The sequence below is a fragment of the Misgurnus anguillicaudatus genome, chromosome 11 (assembly GCF_027580225.2).
Source record: "Misgurnus anguillicaudatus chromosome 11, ASM2758022v2, whole genome shotgun sequence".
NCBI lineage: Eukaryota > Metazoa > Chordata > Actinopteri > Cypriniformes > Cobitidae > Misgurnus > Misgurnus anguillicaudatus.
The window spans coordinates 18,532,908-18,553,116 of NC_073347.2; the positions used below are offsets into that span (position 1 = coordinate 18,532,908).

At 37.6% G+C, this 20,209-nt stretch overlaps 1 protein-coding gene across 8 annotated transcripts in view; it reads left to right on the top strand.

Moving 5' to 3' along the window:
* Positions 1–11,898, top strand: part of usp54a (ubiquitin specific peptidase 54a) — a 53,277-nt gene extending 41,379 nt beyond the window's left edge. For 6 of the 8 annotated variants that reach the window (XM_055169737.2, XM_055169742.2, XM_055169740.2 and 3 more), the window contains 6 exons: positions 3,126–3,267; positions 3,567–4,477; positions 6,992–7,119; positions 8,478–8,621; positions 9,203–9,410; positions 9,580–11,898. In XM_055169737.2, coding sequence (XP_055025712.2) covers positions 3,126–3,267; positions 3,567–4,477; positions 6,992–7,119; positions 8,478–8,621; positions 9,203–9,410; positions 9,580–10,181 — 2,135 coding nt within the window. In that variant the 3' untranslated portion in view covers positions 10,182–11,898. Of the gene's footprint in view, positions 1–3,125; positions 3,268–3,566; positions 4,478–6,991; positions 7,120–8,477; positions 8,622–9,202; positions 9,411–9,579 lie in introns of those variants that run through there. The other 2 variants (XM_055169743.2, XM_055169745.2) reach the window with 2 other exon arrangements.
* The last annotated feature ends 8,311 nt before the right edge of the window (positions 11,899–20,209 follow it).

Here is a 20,209-nt window from a genome sequence, read left to right on the forward strand (position 1 = left end):
ATGGATGGCAAGATGTTAATTTTACTGGTGTTTCTAGCTTTAGGGTTATAGACTGTTTCATCAACAAAGTGCTTTTGTGGCCCAAACTTAAAGCGATACTCCAGTGTACAATAAAAAATTCTCCTTGATTTGCCCCCCCCAAGCTATCTTCGATTAACACGATTGTCTTTATTTCAGACGAACACAATGATATTTAAAGGGATAGTTCACCCAAAAAATGAAAATAATGTCATTAATGACTCAACCTCATAGTTCCAAACTCGTAAGACCTCCATTTATCTTTGGAAACACAGTTTAAGATGTTTTATATTTAGTCTGAGAGCTTTCTGACCCTCCATTGAAAATCTATGTACAGTATACTGTCCATGTCCAGAAAGGTAATAAAAATTATATCAAAGTAGTCCATGTGACATCAGCGGGTCAGTTGGAATGTGTTGAAGCATCAGAAATACATTTTGTCTAAAAAAAAACTCTCGCGTCTGTTTTAAACCACGTGCATAAAACTGCAGTGACGTTGCTGATGTACGACGCTGCTGACGTGTTATCTGGTGCGCCCCAGCTTTTTTTTTGCCGCCCAAGCTTTGTTTAAAGTCTGAGGGAGACACACGCTGGAAGTTTGAAAAAAAACTTTGCAAACATGTCTGAGGATAACACGTCAACAGCGTCACTGTGCACATGCATTCGCAACAGACGCGGGAGGGAAGACAATACTGAATAAAGTCATAATTTTTGTTATTTTTAGACCAAAATGTGTTTTCGATGCTTCAACACAATTTTGGCTGGCCCGCTGATGTCGCATGGACTACTTTGGTGATGTTTTTGTTGCCTTTCTGGACATGGACAGTGTGCCGTGCATGGATTTTAAATGGAGGGTCAGAAAGCTCTCGGACTGGATATGGAACATCTTGAGGTGTGTTTCCAAGGATGAACGGGGGTCTTAAGAGTTTGGAACAACATGAGGGTGTGTCATTAATGACAGGTACCTGGGGTCTCATTTATAAATCTACGGCAACATTCACATTTATAAAAACGCTATTTGACGGTTTTGCTTGTCCGATTGCTGCAGGTTTTTGGAAAATAAGCCGTTCTTCATTATAAGCCATTCATTCTACTCGACAAGGATTTGAACATATACAGGAGCTCTTTTATATGTCGATGACATTAATTGGGCATCGTTTAAAGGCGGAGATCTGAAACTGCTCAGCTGTTGCGATTTATAGATTTCACATCTGAAAGAAAGGGGTACGTGCGTTTTCTGTGCATATGTTCATTCTATGAATCAAATGTAGGATGGTTTTCTAGAAGCATTTTATAAGTGATGCCCCAGGAAACAACTTTTGACTTTGAAACCCAAAAAGTGCATTCATCTTTCACAGACGTAGTCCACATGCTCCAGGGGATTAATAAAGACCTTCTTAGGGAAACGTTTTTGAAAGAAAAATATGCATATTTAAAACCTTTATAAACTACAATAACTACCATATTTTTCTGTCTATAAGCCATGTTTTTTTTTTTCATAAATTGGCTGGTGCTGCGTCTTACAGTCAGGTGCGCCTTGTAAGTCAGTATGAATTAATTTTGACATTTATGAGGTAAGAGACAACATTACCGTCTACAGCCGTGAGATACCGCCATATGCTGCTTCTGTATTTATGTTAATCGATAGATTCAGTGATGTGGAATGATGAGTATGCAAACTTCACGCTAGTTGGCTTGTTCAGTTAATTTAGCTTATTCAACCTTCCAGGTAAGTTCAGTATGCTATGGTTTATCGTTTAAATAAATGATGATATTACTTAACGTATGGACATCTATTCAGCCTGCTGTTCTGTCTGCTATTGTTAAGTTGAATAACTTGCCTTTCCAGATTAAATGTCTGTTCTTCAGCTTGGATGTTGTGAAATAATTTTCTAAATAAACACAATGCATAGTCCACTGTGACTTATATATGTTATTTTGTCTTAATGACGCATTTTTGAATGATGCGGCTTATACTCCGGAGCGACTTATAGTCCGGAAAGTACGGTAGCTATTTTTTTCCATAATAAAGCTGCTTTGCAGAACATGCAGTGTTTGCTGCTCTTTAGGCCACGACTGTGTTTATAAAATATATTTTATTAAAGTTATAGTTCCCCCAAATATCAAAATCGCTTTCATAATTTACTAAAAAATTAGTCTCTCATAACTCGAATAATTTAATTAAGCAATAAGCAATCGAGATCAGTTCATGGTGACATGTCGATAACTTAGAATCTTATTGTTTCCTGCATGTCTCATGAAAAACATGCATATGACAGCTAGTTATTAGACATGCGAAATCCATTAAGTACCCATGTATTTCAACTTAGTGCACTGTTGCCGTGGAAACGTGATGTATTGATCGCTAAATAAGATCAAAATATGCCCAAGTGCTGAGTGCTGTTTTTTCCTAACCACAATTCTGTATTGATCAATCATCTTACAGGACCAAAGCTTTCCATTCTATAAACGTGAATATAAAATGTCTGTCTCTTTGTTTGTGATCAGTGTGGCACCCTGTCTACACCAGACATGACACGTTAAAAGCATGTGTGCATTTTATGGATGCGTGTCTCTTTTTTACATTTGTAAGCACCCTTAGGTTTGTCACACATGGGGTGCTCACATGCACAAACACACACATGTGCACAACTATCATGGCTTGTATTTTATCTGAACCTTTTTTCCTCACCTTCCTTCACAAATTTCCCAGAGCCTCTGAAGTTTAAGCATTAAATTTGGGAAGATCGCAGCTCGTATCACAGTGAAAGTATTGTCGATCCCAATTATTCTATAGTGAGATGCGAAGTTAGGCTCAGCTAGTTTGCTTTTTTTACTTTCATTGCTGAAATTCAACTTTTTTTTTATTAAGTCATTATGGTTTTATCATTTTGTGCTTGAATGAGTTTTGTTAGGATTTAACTACCGTAGTTTCCACATCCTACCCTATTTGTGTGATCCTTCCCCTAAACCTTCATAATTTAATCACACATCCCCTTTCATTTCAGTTCTGTGTGTTTGCATGTGCCCCATGACTCGTCACTTTATTTTCTTCATTTGTTTCATTTTTCTTTTGCCTTTTTTGTTTTGTTTTGTTTGCGTTGTAGCTAAACTCAGGCATACCTTGCATGAGAGCAGCGCTAACACTCAGGGCAGGATGCAAAAGTGCATGAGGAGAGCACGAGGTCTGCAGCAACGCATGCAGCAGAAGCAACAAGAAGAAGAGAAGATGCAGAAACAGCCTCTCAGGTACCCGCTGCTGGCTGCAGTTGTGTATGTATGTGTGTGCTCCAGGAAGCCTGCACACAGGATCCGCAAACATCCATTTTGCTTAAAATTGTTTAGTGCTTGTGTACGTTGATCAGGTTAATGTCACTGAAATCCAGGTTTTTTGAGCTGCACGTGTAAAGTTACACTTATGTGTAGAGAGGCGGATCAGACTTTGGTTGTTTTGGAAGTCTGTATGATGCTTGACTATGCCTCTGAATTTTGGTAGGTTTGCTTTATTTGCATGAAACTGACTTGGGTTTTTCACTTTTTGCATTCAGTGACCAGCCTGTCCCGGTCCCAATACTTCTGACAAATGTTAAAGAAGACAACGAGAAGGACATTTCAGAAGATCCATTAAGACCACAATCACCTCTTCACATGAAATCTCAGTCTACAATTACCCCACTTACTGAAGCCCCCAGCAATCCCGAAGCGCCCCACAATGTAGACCCGCACTTACAGGGCAGCATAGGTAACATTACTCCCCCTGCTGTTACAGAAAATGGACAACACTTAGACACACGGGGTGGCATGACCCTCACAAACTCTCATTTACAGACTTCTACCAAACCCTGCTCAAGTTCTGCCACAAAGCCTGTTATTGCAGTGAATGGCTTTGAGGGTCATGTCCAGCCCTCTTCTCAGCCCAATAACATGCCCTGTAGTCCATCTCAATTTAGCAGTCAGCGACCACCCATGTCACAAACCCTAAGTGCCCACCACACAACTACTGTCACTGATAACAGCAATTCTGCAGACAGGCAACAAAACTCAGCTCTCCCTCAGACGTTTCGACCCCAAAGCCACGCTTCGGATGCCTGTCAAAAATCAAACTCGCTGCCGGCACCCTCCAGGGACTGGTCTTGCCGTAGTTTGGGGCGACCCGGTCGCCATCCCACTTCAGCGGACTCCTCTGTGCACTCTCCAGTAGACCTTCGCTCTCCATCTTCCCCCTGTCCTCCGTCCCTGTCTTCAGCTCTGGAGCAACGGCCAACTGCCCCCATGCCCGTAGAGCGCTGGGCTGAAAATGTCAATCGATACTACAATTCCCAGAATTCTGCACATTCAGGACGTGGCTCGCCCTGTGAAGAGCTGTCTGAGCTGGAATCGCTGTATCAGGAAAGCTTGAAGGCTTCCAGCATGCCCAGAGCCCCACAAGGACCCAGCCCTCAGCTTGCCAACAGATCAGGTATTTTTGGGTGGAACGTTTAGGTACTCGTAATCATCTGTATTATTCATGTTTTCATTCATTTGAATAGGCCTGTATGATACTGGGGGGATGCTGCCATTGCGATATTTCACTAAATGACTTAAAAAGCTCTGTTTAACTGTTTAACTGCCATTGATGAGTGAACTTGTCAATTAAGAGAAAACACTTCCCTGCCAATGACATGTTTTTCCGGCAATCTGTATTTCCGCTAAAATCCACCAAATGGCGGTCTAACCCAACGTATGAAACCCGGCAACCCCTTAGGTCAAACAGTTCAAACTCCGTGTATGTTTTAAGGATCGTTCTGAATCTGAATCCCTATACAAAGTTCTTCACAGACGCAATTATCTCAGCTTTTTGCTCAAAATTTTATATTTTTTAAGAAACCTACCCATATTTGAGAGGTGATAAAAATAAAGGTTGAATGAAATGTTATTTTTTTTATATTTTTTATATTTGATATATTGTATGTTTATATATTTAAAGAAGCACATTTTCTGGAAAGCATTAAACTTGTATAAAAATCATACAAAATGCTGCCGCTGGCTGGCAACTTTTTTTTTTAAATGTTGGAGGGGAAAAAACTTCTGCCTTGCATTTTTTTAAAGCTTTGGAATGGCAAATTGGAGAAAATAGTTGCATAATGGTATTATATACCTCTTGTCAAGTGACCAGGGGTCTCATTTATAAACCGTGCGTACGGACAAAATGGGGCTGGAAACGTGCATACACCAATTCCCACGCAAAGGTGGTGATCTATAAAAAAACAAACTTAATGGGAGAATGGGCTTGCAGGGTGGGATCTGAGGATGATTCATGTACGCACACTTGCAGGTGATCTGTGATTTATAAAGGGAGCACTGCTTTGTTTTATAAGTCTTAATATTTTTTGGTGTATGCCATTTTTAGCTTTTGTGCCTACGTAGACTTTTAATAAGGATCCTATGCACAGTTTTATAAATGAGGCCCCTGATAATGTTATTAAAATCTTCTTCAAACCGTATTAATTGTTACCCTCATGTCTGTCGCGATTTAAGGTGTTATTGAATCTGTGATTTGTCTCTGCTGTTTTCAAACAGCATTCTTATATAGTGTAACACCGGCAAAGGCATTAAAAATTATTTTCCTTTCAGGAAAAAATGCTCTGCAATGCGACTATTGCAGATGCATGCATTGGGATGTCTATTCTAAAACAATATATTGTGCAGCCCTAATTTGGATGAAGAAAAATTGTTGAAAGACCTCCGGGCAGTTTCCTGGAGTTTCCTTTTAGATCTAGGGGTAGTTATATTTGGACATTTTAAGTAGTTTTTTAAAACATATCTTACAAAAACATTACTGGTGTGCATCTTGAGACAATACAATGGCACTAATATATGTTAAGGTACATCAGTGGAAGATATTTTTTAATTAAGGCAGCTCAAAAAAAGCAATAAGCCCCAAGAAGCAGTGGGTTACCAGTGCATTCTAACAGCTAAATGGCGTTGTTAGGCACGACACGAGTGCCTAAAACCCCCTTAGCTGTTATAAAATGCACTGCTTTGTGGGGCTTATTGCTTTTATAAAACTGTTACTTTATATGCATAGCAGGATTTCATAAAATAAAACACAAATAAGTTGCCACCCAGTTTTAGTTTAATGTTTCCAGAAAAATTATCTTCTTTATATAAAAATAAAATATATCAAATGAAAGAACAGCCTCCGCTGTCAAAAAAAAAGTTTCATCCTACCTTCATTTGTTCTCTTAACCCCTCTCAAAATTTTCAGCTAAACACTGAGATAATTACATTTTTGTGAAGAACTTTTGTAAGGTATCAGATTCAGAGACATGATCAAAACTTGAATGCACAGTGTTTAAGTTGGGTAAGTGGATAGCGGAAATATGGATTTGAGATAGAAACTCCTCAGGGAACGTTTTCTCTTTATTGACAAGATGACTCAACAATATTTATTGACTTTTATCTGGATATCGCCATTAATTGTGCAATTGTAGAAAAATTATAATTAAAAACTGTGCTGTTTATTTTCATAAATCAGTATGTAGCAACAGTGTCGCAGTGAGTGATACTTATGTAATGCGGTCTGAACCGTGGGGTTACGGGGTATTTTATCATGGCTTAGAACGCGTTTCAACCAATCAGAATTAAGAACCAGAACGGGCTGTTTTATAACATGCTTTTTAGTCTGGGACTAGGATAAGCCCTTCCGGGAAACCGTCCCCTTATATAGATTTTTAAAGGCGGAGTCCACGATGTTTGAAAAACGCGTTGGAAAAGGAGACGGGCCGACTACCAAAACACACTTATAGCCAATCAAATAAAATCAAATGCCGGGTTGCGTATGTGTGGGGCGGGTCTATCAACAGAAGGTCCAGATTCTATTGGGGTAGGGGCGTGTTTGTTTAGGTGATTTCAAATATCAACATTGGCTTTCAAACATCATGGACTCCGCCTTTAATAGAGTCGTGAATTAATTGTGTTATTGTTTCTTTAGGTCCTACTGCTTCTCGAAAGCACACAGCTGGACTCTCTGCCACACTTGGCCGTTCCAAAACTCCCACAGCAGAGATTGAGAGGTCTGCCTATAGGACACCAGCATACAACAGTAAACCTGTTCAGAAGGTGAGCTAACAAAATTGTATTGTCTCAGTGGTAAAGAAACATTCAAGATCCCCATCTTTTTGTTTTGTCAATTGTTTTGTTGCTTCTTAATAGTAGATACTATCAAAAGAGTTTTGAACATTTCTAAATAATATAATAATAACTAAAATATATTTGTGGCAACATATTAAGTTCTTTCCATACAAAACAAAAATGTTATGAAAATGTTTTAATATTGATAAGTTAAATACTGAAATCTGTCAAAAAAAGCCCAGAATAAATAGGAAATCCTTCAAAACTGTTTAAAAACATCTTTAAGCAATCAAGAAGCTGGTTGATAAAATGCCAACATTTGCAAATATAAGGAGCAGCTGTTTTGAAGAGGGTAAAATATAATATAATCTTCATTTAACAGGGTTCCCACGGGTCCTTGAAATCCTTGAAAGTTTGTGAATCTGGGGGAAAAATAAAGGCCCTGGGAAGTTTTTTGAAAATATACATACACAGATACAGGTCATTGAAAGTGCTTGAATCTATTTTATGAAAAAAAATCCATATTATAATAAATCCATATTATTCCCTGTGTAGTGTAGGATAATATACAAATTCTAGACTTTAAGCACACGTGCTAAACTGTTCACTTTAAATGCTTATATCTTCTGTATGCGAATGTTGATTCATATCAAAATGCTTTTTTACATAGTTGTGGCACACGAAAACGTCTCTGGTTACGTATGTAACTGTTGTTCCCTGAGAAGGGAACGAGACACTGCGTCTCCCTTGCCATACTTCCTGCTTCCCTGTAATGCCGTCTTTGGCAATATTTCAGAAAGCGACATACTTCCTGGCTCCCGCGTCCCCCTGTCTTTGTCGTTAAGCCTCACCATTGGTTGAATTTGATATACACATTCAGATGCACTTACCCCTGGGGGCATCCCCAAAGTGTCCCTCGAAAGAGAACTGTAACAATGTATCTTAAAAGGTAACACATTGTAACCTTGCTTTCACTTGAAATGTGTCCCCACATTTAGTCCTTGAATTTGAGGGTTTTGGACCTGGAAAGTCCTTAAAAGGTCCTTGAATTTGAAGTTAACTAAAGTGTGGGAACCCTGATTTAATTTGAGTTTTTCAGTCACAACATAATTCCCAAAGTTACAATTGTGTTATTCCATTGTTTTGATGAGTTTGCTTCTATTCTAATATGTGGAATAACTAAACTTTTGAATGATAGTGTATCATAAGAAAAAATATTTAATATTTAATTAATTAACATTTAAAGTATTCAAATACATCCATTTAACATGTGTATTATTCTCATTAGATCAAGTAAAAAACTTTCCAATTTGAAACTTATGCGATGTGTTTGTATCTGCATGTAGAATGTGTCTGCTGCAGTCTATGGTGCACGATCACGTGAGGATGAATCATCATACAGTGCCGAAAACCTGCGACGAATTGCTCGCAGTCTCAGTGGGACTGTCATCGGAGGGCGAGCCGACAGCGTTGCCCCATCTCGCAGCTTTGTAAGTGTTGTTATATTGTGCACTCAAAATGCATCGGCACCATTTAATTTGCTGAGAAATTGCTTTGTTTCAATGTGCATTAAACGTTGCATCATGTTTGTGTAATCTTGTTTGTGGTCATTTTGAAAGAGGAATACTGCCACCTAGTGTAGCTTGTATTGAGCTAGGACTGCAACATCTATTTTGTTGAATCAGGTTTCTGATACAACAGTTACATGTAAATGATATTCTAATAAATAAATAAAAAACATTTTATAAGCATTAATGAACTTAATCACTATCAAAAGTTTGTTGCTTATAAAACTGTATTCTCATAATCTTGACAGTGTTGAATATCATTATCATCTGCATTTTTCCTCTCATTTTTCTTACTGAAATAGGTTTTCTCATTCTCTAGTGTCCTAATTTATTTTAAAAGTTGTTTATCTATTCAAAAGTTGAAAAACTTCTTACCCATATTTTATTATCAGTTTGTTTCTTGTTGTCTCATTTCTGTCCTTGTCATATTGTTTCTCAGCATGTGTCTTCTTTTCTCTCTCATTGATTCATTTCTCTTTTTTGTATGTATATTTTTTATAAAGGACCCCCCTGTCTCCAGGATACCCAAGCATGTGAACATGCAACCCCCCACACATCGCTCCAGCACCTCCCTGCATGTTATACCCCCTCCTTCCCACCATCCTCCTATGTTTGCAAACGACCAATACCTTCACCCAAGCCATCGGCACCCCCCTGCCCCTTCATCACACCTGCACCAGCAGACTTTGAGACCTTCTCGTGGACCGTCAGGTAACCATCTCCCCCCGTCTACTCATTTATTAGTGCCACAGATTAAGCATGAGCATTGCTGTCTGTGATTTCACATTCTGTCGGCTTTGTTGCCCTAAAATGCTTTTCATTTTCTGTTTGAGATTGTTTTTTGTGTCTGTTTCAATAACCTTTCCAATACCTTCTGCAGGAGATTGCCACAAGGCCAACAAGTTTCTGGCTGTGCTTGACGGGGGTGAAGCTCCCCCCTATGAAAGCTACCACAACGTGGCACTGAGCTACGGGACACTTCCCAGGGCTCTTCGTAGGTCAACTTCATCCGGACCTTTGGAGCCCTCAGCTGGTCAAGGGTCTCGGAGCTACGCGGACACGGCCTATGCCACAGTGTCTCGTTCTCACCGTACTGCGCCGCCGAGCAGAACAGTAGATGGTGTTTACAGACAGCCCCACCAGCAATCCAGTCGTGCTCCTTCAAACACCCCACATGTTGCCCCAGTCCCACAACATTTCAGCCATCACCACCCGCATTTATCCTTCGAGCCCTCTGCCCAGCCCGTCCGCCTAGATGTACCCCCAGAGAAAGATTGGAGGGCTGGAGACCGCCGGATTGCTCCCAGAGACACTCGTGTTATCCACAGGCCAGCAGAACCACGAGGTGGAGCGTCCCGTGGCCCTACCCCTCCTAGTTATCTTTGCTCCCTGTGCAAGATAAACCCAGCGGAGCCCTCCAGAAGCTACTGTCAGACCTGCAGAGCCTACGTGAACCACTACAAGATGACATCACAAAAATAAGTCCCTCTACGTGTTATTTCTTCCTGACTTGGAATTACAGTATAAACCTCTGCACCCATTTTTGGGGGGCTCTTCAGAGAAGAGGAAAAATGCCAGCAACTGCGTTGTAAAGCAGGGCAGGCAGTTTATCGCTTTGAATCAATGTTTAGCCCCCAAAAAGAGAGACAATGGCGACGATCTTAGAAATATCCTTGGCTGTGGCACGCCATAAAAAGGGTGTGGCTAAGTTTTTAAACTACACTGGAAAGGGAGCATTCACTCCCTATATTTTTAGAATATATCTAGAAAACTGCTAATGCATTCGGTTCTGCACATCATTTAAGTTCACAACAGGCCTCGATCTCAGCACAAAGCAGCAGGAGTGCGCACTTTGGCGGTGGATGTGTGGGATGACTGCAGTTTAAACCGATTTGAATGCACACAACGTGACAAAAAGACATTCATTGCCTGATGATATATAGCGTCTACTCCATATATGCACAAGTTCTATATTTTACTCTCATTTGAATTAGCATTCCACTCAAACCTAACTTAGTTGTGTGATTGTAATTTAACTATGTTAACACAAGTTTAGTGCACTTTAGAAGTGTTACGTTAGAAGCGTTCCTCTGTTGTAAATTCTCCCATTATTATGGGAAAACAGGTGTTCGTGTGTAACTACTTATTTTAGAGGGCTGTTACGTAAATGTGCATAACTAATCCGAGGTACATCAGATATCTCTCTTGTACCGACAGTCAACTTTACGCAGCCTCATTGGCGTTTGTGTTGATATTTTTGTGTACAGTATTGTTTTGCTTAATAGATGCTTCTAATTGTGATCTTTTTTATATTTTGTAGTAGCAGCAGCCATTTTTGATTATTATAGTATATCTTACATTTATTAAGTGCAAAAGTGTTTTCAAGACTTGAGACGTAGACGATTAACGGATTAAGTATTCTTTGCAGTGCCTTGGTTTGTGGAAGGCAACATTACTGAGTGTTTGTTTTATCGGTTTACAGCCTTATAATAATAATGCTTATTATAAGAGTGCTAAATTAAGGACTTGCCATTTAATATTTCCCCCACTGGTGGATGAATACATTTTATTTTTTTATTATTATTATTATTAATTTCTTGGACACTACCGACTGAGTTAAAACGCAGCTTGCGATCGTTTAACTTTGTTTAGAGTGCAAATGTGCCATTTCATAAAGATGAAAGTGTTACTTGCTTATCATAGTAGACACCAGTAAGGGCAGTTTATATCGAAACAGGGCCAAATTTGTTAAAGGTTTTCATACATGATCACTGTTTAGAGCATGTTAAATACCTCAACCAATCACATGCTCTTCTTTTGATTTCACTAGAATAGGTTTGCACGTACTATGATTTTGTAAATCAGGACTTAACAGTGAATCAGAGTGCCTCTGCATTAAATTCCCACTGGGTGATTAATCTGAAGCGTTTTTTGCTGGGCCAATATGCAGTGCAACACTGCCCTGGCTGAACACTGATCTGTGACTGAATAACCCTTTCCTTCCTTTCTTTCTTTTTTGTGAATTAAAACACAAACAGATATGGCAAAAAAGTAAGGCTGTGTATATAAGTGTGTACAGATTCAGTCTTTGACCTTAAATACAGACAGATTTCGGAGTTGTTGTAAATGCTGTGCTAGAAATGAATCTTGTATTTTTGCAATAAAGCTATATTGAGCTCCAGTCTGGAGCAGAACGCTGTACTGTTTTTCTGACTGCTTTTTTACCATTTAAAAATAGTTAATTTTAAGCATTATGGTGTAAATGGTTATGCTTCTAGTGAAATAGGTCCTACACTCTCAGAAAAATGGTACATTGTCAGTACCTTTTTAAAAAGTACACTTTTGTACCTTAAATGTGCATAATGGTACCTCAAAGGTACATATTAGGACCTTTGTAAAAGACACTTTCCCAGTGACAACTTTTGTACCTTTTTTCAGAGAGTGTATACAATCTCCGTAACTCATGTCTCATGACATCAAAGTTTTTTTCATCATTTATTTCAATTTTTGACCTGGCCTTACTCAATATTAAAGATATCAAGGTTACATTTTCACAAAATGCTCTGCTCTTTACATTATGTAGGATGATTTTATTAAGAATGAGGTAGAAAAATGGCTGACCGCACACTGAATCCAAAAAGACTCAAAAGGTCTAGAAAGTACAAAATGTATTTATTAAAGTGAGCACTGGGGATAGCAAGCTGCTGAAACGTTTGCTCAGGTTTCTCTGTTTTTAATTCACATTTTTGCACTATGCACTTTAATAAATTTTGTACTTTCTAGACCTTTTGAGTCTTTTTGGATTCGGTATGCGGTCAGCCATTTTTCTACCTCATTCTACATAAACTTCTTGGTTCTACGCACCTAAAGAAATACAGTATTGTTCAAAATAATAGCAGTACAATGTGACTAACCAGAATAATCAAGGTTTTTAGTATATTTTTTATTGCTACGTGGCAAACAAGTTACCAGTAGGTTCAGTAGATTCTCAGAAAACAAACAAGACCCAGCATTCACGATATGCACGCTCTTAAGGCTGTGCAATTGGGCAATTAGTTGAAAGGGCTGTGTTCAAAAAAATAGCAGTGTCTACCTTTGACTGTACAAACTCAAAACTATTTTGTACAAACATTTTTTTTTCTGGGATTTAGCAATCCTGTGAATCACTAAACTAATATTCAGTTGTATGACCACAGTTTTTTTTAAAACTGCTTGACATCTGTGTGGCATGGAGTCAACCAACTTGTGGCACCTCTCAGCTGTTATTCCACTCCATGATTCTTTAACAACATTCCACAATTCATTCACATTTCTTGGTTTTGCTTCAGAAACAGCATTTTTGATATCACCCCACCAGTTCTCAATTGGATTAAGGTCTGGAGATTGGGCTGGCCACTCCATAACATTAATTTTGTTGGTTTGGAACCAAGACTTTGCCCGTTTACTAGTGTGTTTTGGGTCATTGTCTTGTTGAAACAACCATTTCAAGGGCATGTCCTCTTCAGCATAGGGCAACATGACCTCTTCAAGTATTTTAACATATGCAAACTGATCCATGATCCCTGGTATGCGATAAATAGGCCCAACACCATAGTAGGAGAAACATGCCCATATCATGATGCTTGCACCTCCATGCTTCACTGTCTTCACTGTGTACTGTGGCTTGAATTCAGAGTTTGGGGGTCGTCTCACAAACTGCCTGTGGCCCTTGGACCCAAAAAGAACAATTTTACTCTCATCAGTCCACAAAATGTTCCTCCATTTCTCTTTAGGCCAGTTGATGTGTTCTTTGGCAACTTGTAACCTCTTCTGCACATGCCTTTTTTTAACAGAGGGACTTTGCGGGGGATTCTTGAAAATAGATTAGCTTCACACAGACGTCTTCTAACTGTCACAGTACTTACAGGTAACTCCAGACTGTCTTTGATCATCCTGGAGGTGATCATTGGCTGAGCCTTTGCCATTCTGGTTATTCTTCTATCCATTTTGATGGTTGTCTTCCGTTTTCTTCCATGTCTCTCTGGTTTTGCTCTCCATTTTAAGGCATTGGAGATCATTTTAGCTGAACAGCCTATCATTTTTTGCACCTCTTTATAGGTTTTCCCCTCTCCAATCAACTTTTTAATCAAAGTACGCTGTTCTTCTGAACAATGTCTTGAACGACCCATTTTCCTCAGCTTTCAAATGCATGTTCAACAAGTGTTGGCTTCATCCTTAAATAGGGGCCACCTGATTCACACCTGTTTCTTCACAAAATTGATGACCTCAGTGATTGAATGCCACACTGCTATTTTTTTGAACACACCCCTTTCAACTAATTCAACTGGTTGCCCAATTGCACGGCCTTAAGAGCGTGCATATCATGAATGCTGGGTCTCTACTGAACCTACTGGTAACTTGTTTGCCACGTAGCAATAAAAAATATACTAAAAACCTTGATTGTTCTGGGTGGTCACATTGTGCTGCTGTTGTTTTGAACAAGACTGTATATAGTTAATTGAGAGCGCAACAATTTTTTCCTATACTGGATGATTTTATTAAGAAAGCTAAATTTTGCTGAGTTGTTACATATAGGGTCACATATTATGATAAAAGTGGTTATAATATATTTACAGTAGAAAGATGCAGTCAAGTTTAATGATGTGTGTTTAAGGCAAAGGCAAATTAAAGTATGTTAACAGTAGAGTACGTAAATTAAGTAACTGTGTACATAATACAAGAGATAATACATAGTATTATATAAGAAATTTAAGTTTAGTAAAGGTAGGAAAAGTTGATGTAGGTGGTAGGAAATGTTAAAAAATAGGTCACTGAAATGTCATATTTCTTTTTATAACTACTGTATATTACACTGTTATTACTATCAAATGCTGCAGGATGTGTGCTAGGACAGATTTTATACCATGTTAACCACTGTTACATTGCATTTGAAAATAATGTGTTAAAAAAGTTGCAAAGCACCATCTTAAGGTCAGTAGGACACATGCCAATTTCAATTTGATGTGAAATGACTTTTGCTGTCTAGATGGAAAAGAACACAAGGTATTAAGTTTCTTCCTGAAGTCACAAGCAACTTTATAGGTCAATAAAATGTTTGCAGATCAAGGTCAAGTTGTGTGAAGTGTAGTGCCTTTGTTGGATAGAGGACTAGAAGAAGATGTTTAAACCAGGCCACTATTATCAACTGATCAGCCATTATTATTTAATGGTTCATAAGATTGAAACTTGTACTCTTAAATGGTTTTTATCTACCTTTGGTGGTAATGTAATTTGTGCTGTTTGATTTATAAGATATAACATCATAAACCCTCCACATTTGCTTTTCTGTAATCTAGCTACAGGAACAGTAAGAGATTTTGCATAGTTATTGATGTTGCATATTGTATGTCTTGTTTCATTTTGTTTGCTTGAAGGGTTGCACTGGCAGACAGATCTCACTGAAAGTTGTGTTGTAGTAACGCAAAATTTTATTAATTTATTTGTGTCCGTGGCACGAAATTTAGCTTTTTTCGTGCCTTGAGCACGAATGTCATTTTTGTGTCATTTCTATAAATGAAGAGTTTTGTTGCAAAACGAGATAACCACCGTTTTTTTTAATTGTTCAGAAATCTTGTTTTTTGGTTGTGCATTCCAATTAATTTCAATGCAACTGCAGTTGGTTTGTTTTGATTTAAACCTTCATAACTTAAAAAATACAGCTAAGTAGCACCATAAAACTAAATAATAACAACCCAGTCTCACCCCATGGCGTCAATATTTGACGACACTTGACCATGCGTCAATATGTTGACGCGGAGGGTATACCTTTCGCGTCATTTTTTGACGAACTGGGGACTTCAATACTATTAAGTCCGTTGCATTCTCTTTCCTATTTTCTTACCATTTTCTACCATTTCGCGTCGGTTTAGGGTTAGATTGACATAATGACATCCCTACCCAAACCTTTCCCTAACCCCAATGCCAGGCGACAACTGTTTAATTTCGCGTAATAGTATTGAAGTCCCCAGTTCGTCAAAAAATGACGCGAAAGGTATACCCTCCGCGTCAACATATTGACGCATGGTCAAGTGTCGTCAAATATTGACGCCATGGGTGTGAGACCGTGTTAATAATAACATGATAACATAATAATAAACATGTTTTGACAAAAATGTAAAAAAAAATGCATTTATCTCGTTTTGCAACGAAACTCTTCAAATAGTTTTTCATGTCTGTTGCACAACTTTCTTTTTTGTTTCATTTTATGTATTGTTTTCTCATTGCTTTTTTCCCATTTTCTTTACCATTGCCGCTTGGAGTTCGGGTTAGAATCACTTTCTGTTACATTTTTAGACATCCTAACCCAAAGCCCAAATCTAACCCCAACCCCAAGCGACAATTATTTAAAACTAGAAAATAATGAGAAAACAGTACATAAAATGGCACGAAAAAGAAAGTCGTGCCACAGACACGAAAAACTATAGAAATCTGTACGGAAGGCACGAAAAAAAATTGTATTTAATATTTTTTTGCATTTATATCACATGAGTGCTCTGGCAATGGTGACACTAATTGTTTATGTCTCTGTAGGATATTAGTGAAATGTAGCAGCTCATTGCTAGAAAGAAACAATCTCTTAAGACCAGTTGCCATTTATTGCAACTTAAATATGCTGTCAATCAAATCGATATCCACATGCTGAACACAACCACTAAATGTGCTGTACAATACGTTCAATGCTTTTCAAGCGTATTTATAATATTCGTCTCCATGTTTGCTGTCAAGCTGCAAATGTTTATAAAGAGGCTGAGCCATTGATCCACCAAACCAGCCAACCGTGGGTCAATATCTCTTAGCCATGTTGCCTTATCCAATCATGTGAAAATGGAAATGTAAGTGGGTCATTCTGAGGGCATCTCTCATCCCAATGGATCACCTGGCATCTAAACAATACATGCAGGATGTTCTGTGAAGTGAAAGTAAAAAAATAGTTAATTTGAGTTTTGCATGTATAAATCCATGCTTGAGTATGTGTTGTATACTTGACAACATGTCGCTTTCACTTTACTTTCTTTACAGTGCACGTAGAAAGCAATAATGTGTAATGCTATTAATAAAAGTTAGTATAGTGTTTCTTTTTATATGGGGGTCCTTGAGTTGACTGAGATTCTGGATGGAAGGTCTTTAAATCTATGTAATAAAAAACCTGCTCCATTTTTAGAAAAACATCTACTAGTACATTAAATCCAAAAAAAGAAAGCGTTTTTTTCTTAAGGTACTGCAAAGAAGCAGTTAAACCTTTTCATCAGGGTGTCCTTTGATACATCTGTCCAACTAAATTAAAAATCAGAACATCCATCTTTTATCATAATCTGTAAAACTACCATTTAAGTATCCTGATCAGCAGAAATGTTCTTGAAGTTTTCTTTGTTTTCTGAACTCTAAAGGGACTCTAGTTGTGTTGGTTTTAAAGCAACACTTTGTAGTTTTTAAACCTTTAAATAATGTCTCTAAAATTATTTTAGTGATAGAACAACTTTTAACTGGACAATTTGTACTGTTGCTGCAACCTGAGCAACCTCCTAGCTGCCACAAGCACACTCTGAAAGTCGAGGTTTAGGGTGGAGCACACAGTCCCGCCCCTCCCCCTGCATGCAGAAGAGTGTCTGATACCAGGCACTGTTGCGCTTTTCAACCACATGGGGGAGCTGTAAGTCATTTAACATGGAACCTACATAGTGTTGCTTTAAAATACTGTGTTTTCCTTCCCTGTGTGATGGATTTTGTTTCTGAAAGCATTACTTATGAAGATTTAATGAGCATCAATTTAATCGCTATGGGAAATCTTCATTTCAATAAAATACAAAGTGGGTTAAATCAACTATTATATAATTATGGACCAAGAAGGGGAAATATGTCATGTCTGGGGAGTTAAAGGTCACATTCTTCCTAATCCCATTTTTTAAAGTTTAGTTTAATGTTGCTGTTACAGCATAAATAATACCTGTAAAATGATAAAGCTCAAAGTTCACTACCAGGCGATATATTTTCTTTAATAGAAGTCTCGTTTCAAAGCCTACAGTGAACGGCCGGTTTGGACTACAGCCCTCTACTTCCCAATTGAATGACGTCAATATTGGAGTTTTTGACTAAACTCCGCCCACAGGAATAGGTCAGTCGCCAGCTAAGCTCAAACTGCTCTGCTAAGCTGCTGTCGAATCACAACACACTAAACAAACTACACAAGCAGAACTCATTACGTATTTCTGAAGGAGGGACTTTATAGAACAAGGTAGACATCAGCCTGTTTTTAGGACAGGCCGGGAAAACAGTGCTATACAGATTATAATCTAAAGTCAATTGTGTAAAAAAATACTACATTTTTTACACGTGAAACATGAATACATATTATAGGGCGCAGTGTAAACACAATCAAAGCTTCAAAAACACAGAAAGAACAGGACCTTTAAGTCTGTTTAGCGAAGAAAGAAACTAGTTTTTTTTATCTACAGGACTTAATACTGCCCAAAATAGCTGCACGCCAGAGTTTCATTTATATTTGTACAGGAAATAGGAGTTGGCTTTGTTGTTTGCTCTCTGATTCACAGTATATTCAGGTAGAAAAAAGGTTCAATACAGTTGGATAAAATGCACAGCACTTGAAATTTAAACTAAATTACTCTACAGATGATTGGACGTTTTCCATTATTGTGAACAAATAGATCTGTTCACAAGGTTGTCTGCTCTTCTATTCATTACTGCTATTTACAAGAGAACATTTTGTTGCTGACCTCATATTTTGTAATGGCAGCTTTAAACTAATTCTTTAAAGCCGTTCGAATTTCTTTTTATTGTGCGAAAACTAAAGAAGTCGAAAAGTTTTGTAAATCATCACACCTTCTGAAGAGAAAACAAGTATAATTACTCCTGCTAAGTGGATGTGACCAATTCTGTATTTGTTGCTATATTTACCTATAAAGGTCAAGCATGTTTGTGAAAGATCAAAAATAAATCAATATGTACAATAATGACAATGTAGTTTAGTTAATTTTCACTTATCTTATAATCTTATATAATAACATTACAATGGGATGTCTTTAAATCAGACAATGGGACTTGAAAACACCATCATAAGGTGAACCAATTCTTTGTTGTGAATGTCTCTTTGTGAATGTCTCATTAAATTGCTCAGCTTATATATGTGATTTTAGGACAGTGTCATATTGTACACCGTATGTGACGTTTTGTTTGGAATGGCTATTGCATTTTTCATTTTTGGAGAATAATCGGCCTTCCACTAGATTTGTCATTGATGCAGAATAATCCCATCATTACATCCACAGTGTCTGACCGCTCTCCAAGATTAATGTAACAAAACACACTGTTATCAATTCACAGGTCAGTTAGGATTTTATTTTGGCTTTATAAATCAACACTTTTGAAGATTGCAGTATGGTCAAATATCCCAGCTTAATTCATCTTTCACATGAAATATTGCACATGATTTGGTATCAGTGCCTTAAGTTGTGGTCTAGATTAATGTTCTGCATGCAAAGGCATGAACTATATGTGGCTGATTCTGGCCCGTGCCTTTCAGTCAAAATAAGACTAGGGAAACAGCTATGACCCCTGCTGGGGTTTATGTTCTTGCTTCGTAAATGCATGTTTCCAAAATCACATTGATTTGCACTCTGATCTAGAATAGATTTGTCTTTTTCTTTTTACAAGTCATACCAGTTAACCGTAAAGCAAAATAAAGTATTTAGGTGGAGAAGATTACTCTTAATATGCTGACAAGCACCTAAATTGCTAATATTACTATTTATGTTATTGTTTTTAATATTTATTCATTTTTGACTATTCAAATTTTCAAAATGCACCACGCTTGAAGATGGATCCATTTACTGATCATCAGATTTTTTAATCATAAATGGAACCCTTCCTCACAGTGATGCCTATAAGTCACCAATCACAGAACAAATGATTAACTATTCCATTAATTTACGTTTAATAATTGTTTTGACTTAAAATGTTATGCTACTACGATTATTTAGAGTGAAAGAAAGCGTATTATAAAAGTAATGCAAATAAAAAGATATCGATACACTGTAAAAAAAACAATTTGGTTTTGCAAGTCAATTCAACCTACTATTTTTAAGGTTTGGCCTGTGATAAGTTAACATAACTTAAAAAACAAGTTGAATTTTTGAAGTTAACATAACATACGTTTAAAGTAAAACATAAGTTGATTTTTTTTAAATTAACATAACTTAAAAAAACAGGTTGAAATTGTTTAACTTAAGTTTAACCTAAAGCTAAAGTAACAAAAAGATTAAAATGCTGCATTTTTTATAGTTAGTGCTTTCAGAAAATCAGTGGTATTGTAAATATAACTTTATAAATATCTAATCGGTCTTTAAAATCTGACAGACATAACTGCCTTTAACTCTCCATAGGTAAGTTAGTAGGTTAAGGTCATTATGGTAATGCAGGTTTAATTACATAACAAGTCTGTGTGAAATATGAAGGCG